General features: G+C 31.6%; 1 protein-coding gene across 1 annotated transcript; it reads right to left on the reverse strand.

The window, feature by feature from the left end:
* Nucleotides 1-375: 375 nt before the first annotated feature.
* HELRODRAFT_193047 (hypothetical protein) lies at nucleotides 376-4,563 on the reverse strand (the record flags this gene model as incomplete). Its single annotated transcript, XM_009025406.1, has 5 exons — nucleotides 376-913; nucleotides 2,464-2,596; nucleotides 3,565-3,774; nucleotides 4,087-4,251; nucleotides 4,496-4,563. 5 exons carry the CDS (start codon nucleotides 4,561-4,563, stop codon nucleotides 833-835), a joined length of 657 nt encoding a protein of 218 aa, XP_009023654.1. The 3' UTR covers nucleotides 376-832.
* Between the last annotated feature and the right edge of the window lie 259 nt (nucleotides 4,564-4,822).

Genomic DNA, 4,822 nt, shown 5'->3' on the forward strand with positions numbered 1-4,822 from the left:
TCAAACTATTTATTTATCCCTAGCGGGCTACGAAAGTTCACGATAATCAAGAGACAATATAGTTCTTAAAACGTGTATACAACTTTGTAAATGCAATTTAAAGTATTTTAAAATTTTCATACAAACAAATAAATATGAAGATATATAAGTATAGGTATTCGAAATTTTTATATTATAGAAATATCATTTAAGAGTTTGGAAGATTGAAAATAAACTGGCAAAAGGAGATGGCATAGATAATGAGAAAAAACTGATTCAGGAATGTTTATGATTTCAGTATTACGTAAAAAAGTATTACTTTATGAAAAAGTTTATTCACTGATCACGGAATTTATTGGAAAAAATTACTATTTTGAGTTAAGTTGAAAAAATCTCTTTTGTTGGGTTCATAATTCAATTATTTATTGGTTATAAACTTGAAAAATAGTAATAATAATAAGGTGAGCATAAATAATTTAAATGTATAACAATCTCAAATTAACTATTATTAAAATGGTTGTTAAATAAACGTTGAATATGGTTCAGAAGTTTCTTTTTACTTATGAAATACAAAAAATTTACTTGTGAGATATTTTAAAAATTGTCTAAAGTCCCATTTACATGTGAGCAACAACATTGAGAAACGCAGCGAAACGTTAAAATATTCTTAGTTAGTATTAATAAAATACAGTTTCAAATATGGAAATCATCGAATTATAAATAAAAATTTTTCAATAAGTTTTATTAATTAATTAATCAATTAATTAATTTAAGAACAATGACCAAAAAATACGTCCACATCATCATAGTGCAGCGCATCATAAATGTGACGGGCATTTCATTCTTTGTCCAGTTAACGAGGTCCAAACATGTTCGACCAAAGTTGCATGAACTCTGTTTTGTCCAAGCTGCCATCTTGATTTTTATCGAATACCTGTCAGATGTTTTCGGTTTAGTTTTGTGATTTTAAAAATATTATCTTTTGTGTGATTTATATTTTTGTGCAGTTTTTTTTAAATATTCTTCCTCTCTATGCCTAAAACGTTCCAAAAATGATTGCTTTATTAACGTTCATTATTTATTAATATTCACTAAAGTCTTAAAAAAAATGATTGCGTATAATGGTTTTTTTATGTAACAGCTTGTAAACAGTCTTAATAGGTATTTTTTTGCTATAAAATCATGAAATTTTACGATTGTAAAAATGATTTTTTAAGTTTGAAGAACTATGTTAAAAGACTACTGCACTTTTTAGATGTTTTTCAAATAAAAATGAGAGAAAACATAAAATAAGTAGCTTGCTCGAAAAAAGAGGTATTGTTTAGGAGTGACATGTAGAAGTCGATCCTATTGTTGGTTGGAAGCGTTGCGATAAGTTAAAAATTCTTTACAAGACAATACGTTACATGTTCACAAGTCACATGCTCACAAATTATAGGTTCACCTAACACATGTCAACATGTTATACGTAAATTTACATGCTAGCAGGTTCAAACACAGCGCATATCGATACGTCGCATGCAACATGCTGGTGTCGGATTGGAATAAAAAAAGATGTGATGTAGTTGAAAATTTCACGAACAAAGCAAGTTTTATGCCGCATTTTTGCTCTAAGCTGTTATTAAATTAATGCATAACCCTGCCAATTATTGAACCAGAGGTGATGATGAGAATGATGAAGACGATGACAATACAGGTGATAATGTGGACGTGATGATGACGCCACATAAAGTTACCAAATTAAAAACCTTATTAAATATTTAACTATAAAGTTTTACAGTGAAAAATGTTAAGTTTTGATTTTAAACAAGAAGACGGCACACGAGATGATTTATAAGGTGCCACGTTAACTGCTTGTCAACGTTCGTGTTAACTACGTTTGTTTGTTTGTTTGTTTATTTGTTTGTTGGTTTGTTTGTTGGTTTGTTGGTTTGTTTGTTTGTTTGTTGGTTTGTTTGCTACTTTTTTCACTTCATTCAACACTTTTATTTTAAGCATTGTATTCTTTGCACACGTCAACCATTCATTCAAGCAAACATCTGCTGCTGGCAAAAATTGTCTGTTGAATTTTTTCCCTGTAAAAATCTTTATGGACTTTATTTGCACAAAAGTTGCCTTGAGCTTCTCAAAATATGGAAACTATTTTTTGAACCGCATCGTTTTTGAATGGTTAGATTGAATTGATTTGAAGTTCTGAGACAACGAAAATGTTCAGGTTAGATTTTGTAAAATTTTGTTGGTTTCAAGTTACTGAATTTATTACAAAGATCTAAACTACAATTTTGTTATGAAAAAAACCTCAAATAAGTCACTGGTTAAAACGTTAAATGATTGTTTACTAGTGGTCGTATTAACTAATGTTTCACACTTACAAACAATAACAAATAAACGAACTTGCATTCATGATGAACGCACGAACAAACAAATCACGATGAACCAGCATTAGTAACAAACGAACAAGCGAACGAACAAATCATGATGAACCTGCATTAGCGAGACGGCCATCTGATCATTGTAGCCCATCAGCTCCTTGATGACGGATATGACCTCATCTGGACTCAACACTCCGTTGCCATCCTTGTCGAGTTCCAGGAACCGATTGGTAATCTCTTCGTTTCTGTTTTAATATTTTGGCGGTTGTTTTTAAAATATATTTGACCAACCGTTAAGTAAAAGCCTTAAGTTATATATCTATCCAACAGAGCTCTTCAAAAAATTGTGGGTCTAAAGATTTTTCCTGTAATTCTCTAGTGATCGAGGAACATTCAGAAAATGAGTGTTTAAAGTTCTATGGAAGAAGAACATTTACAACTGACTTGTTACGTTGGCGGTTTTGGGGCTTTGAAGAAATTTGAAAACGAAAAAGAGAAACTTTAAAGATCAGGTAATTAAATATGGCTATGCTATTTGATAGTATTCAATAAAAATATTAGAATGCAATTCAATTAGTGACAAACAACGAATGCTGAAAAAATGAAAAACGCTGTTCAATGCGAGACACCAGTCACGATGTAGATTGGATTGAATAATATTCATGTTGTTCTTACCCGAATGTTTTTTTTTATAGTTGTAGGGGTTCGGTAAACATTTTTCCTTTCGTTGTCGCTACATACATATAACTCTCGACAAAAACAGAAAAAAATCTAGTCAATCGGACGTGCAATGTTCTCGATTTGCTTCACGTGAAGCGAATGCTTTACGACGGCTGTGCACTGAACTCTCCATGATGAAAGAACTGGTCAACTTAAAAATATTTTCTGATTTTAAGTTTAGTACCTGAAATATTAATACTATTACACGTATCTGATGACGGTGTACGTTAACGTTTTAACAAAGCTTATAGTATTTGTCATTTTGAAGTTACGGAGAATATTCTTCAATTACGTCTTTGTCAACATGAATAAAAATTTATTGAAAATTATAACATTGCTAATTTTAAAATTTTTATTATAAATTTACTCAGTGATGCAGTGCTTTTACTCAGTACTTTTACTTTTTTTTTACTGATTTAGCAGTTTTTTAGTTAATTGTTAATTATTAGTTAATTGCACAATAATTCAAAATCGCAACAAAAAAATTACTTACGTAGCTTTGGCCTCTGCATAAAAATCAGAAAATTCTTCAATATCCAATTTTCCATTACCATCTTTGTCAAATTTTTTCAGCAACATGACAACTTTTCCAGATGGGAAATTGAAAGGTGGGTTCTGAAGGATGTAGGATGCCTCTTCCAGGGTTATATAGCCGTTGTTGTCCCGGTCATACTCTTTAAACTTTGGAACCAGTTTGACCTTTCTATATAATTAAATTAATTTCGGTTGGTTGATTAAATAGATTAAATTTGTTCAATAAGCATTGAATTATTCATTCCATCAAACCATACTCAAAAATTGTCAAAAAAGACTCTTGACTAAATTTGTTAAACCAAGTAAATACAAATTAAAAAACTGAATACATCCATCTATCAACAAATCAAACTGTTTCATGGTTTAATTTCCACATAAATTTTAGATGCGGCAGCATAATAAATTTGCTCCAATAGTGGCAACAACGTTTTATGGATGCCAACCGCCAAACAGCTGACCGACCGACCGACCGATCACTCACGTTTCTTCAATTTTGTTCTTGAAGTGCACAAACTCCGCGGCTGAGAGCCTGCCATCGTGGTTGTGATCAAACTTTTTGACAAAGTGGAGAGCCCTGTCTTCTGGGTAGTGCAGCTCACTCTTCAGTATCGTCACTGCCTGCTCGAACGATATGAACTCCTCACCGCTGTTTGGTTATAACACAGATGATGATAAAAACTGTGACGATTAGTCGTATGAAACGTGACACTTTGAATAGTGATGACTAAAAATATCATGCAAATATATATTGCTCTAGTGTCAGCAAGAATTGTTTTCTTTGAAATGAAGGAAAGGATGGAGGAAATGTTGAATGCTGTTCAATGACTATAAATAAGATGATGTGATGAAAGATGAGGACGTGAGAGATGGCAATTAATATTACTACGTACGTTATCTTGGCTTTTAACTCCATTGCCATGTTCTTCATCCTGTTCACCCCCTGGTTGAAAAAGTCCATTGTTCAGCAAAATTTGCTGGAGAAAATTTTTTAATGAGGTTTTTGGTTTTTTTATTGACGGTTATGTTTTGCTTCTGGCAAGCAGAGATTTAATTTCGTAGCTTTTATTGGAGATCTGATGAGAATTTTTCCCCGAGTGTTATTCCTGAAATTTTTTATTACAACATTTTTCATAATTCGATTTAGTCTAAAACGTTGAATTTAAAACTCATTATGGAAAGTTGTGAAAAACAAGGAACGTTGAAAACGTAAATAAAAA

The sequence above is a fragment of the Helobdella robusta genome (assembly GCF_000326865.2).
Source record: "Helobdella robusta unplaced genomic scaffold HELROscaffold_41, whole genome shotgun sequence".
Classification (NCBI taxonomy): domain Eukaryota; kingdom Metazoa; phylum Annelida; class Clitellata; order Rhynchobdellida; family Glossiphoniidae; genus Helobdella; species Helobdella robusta.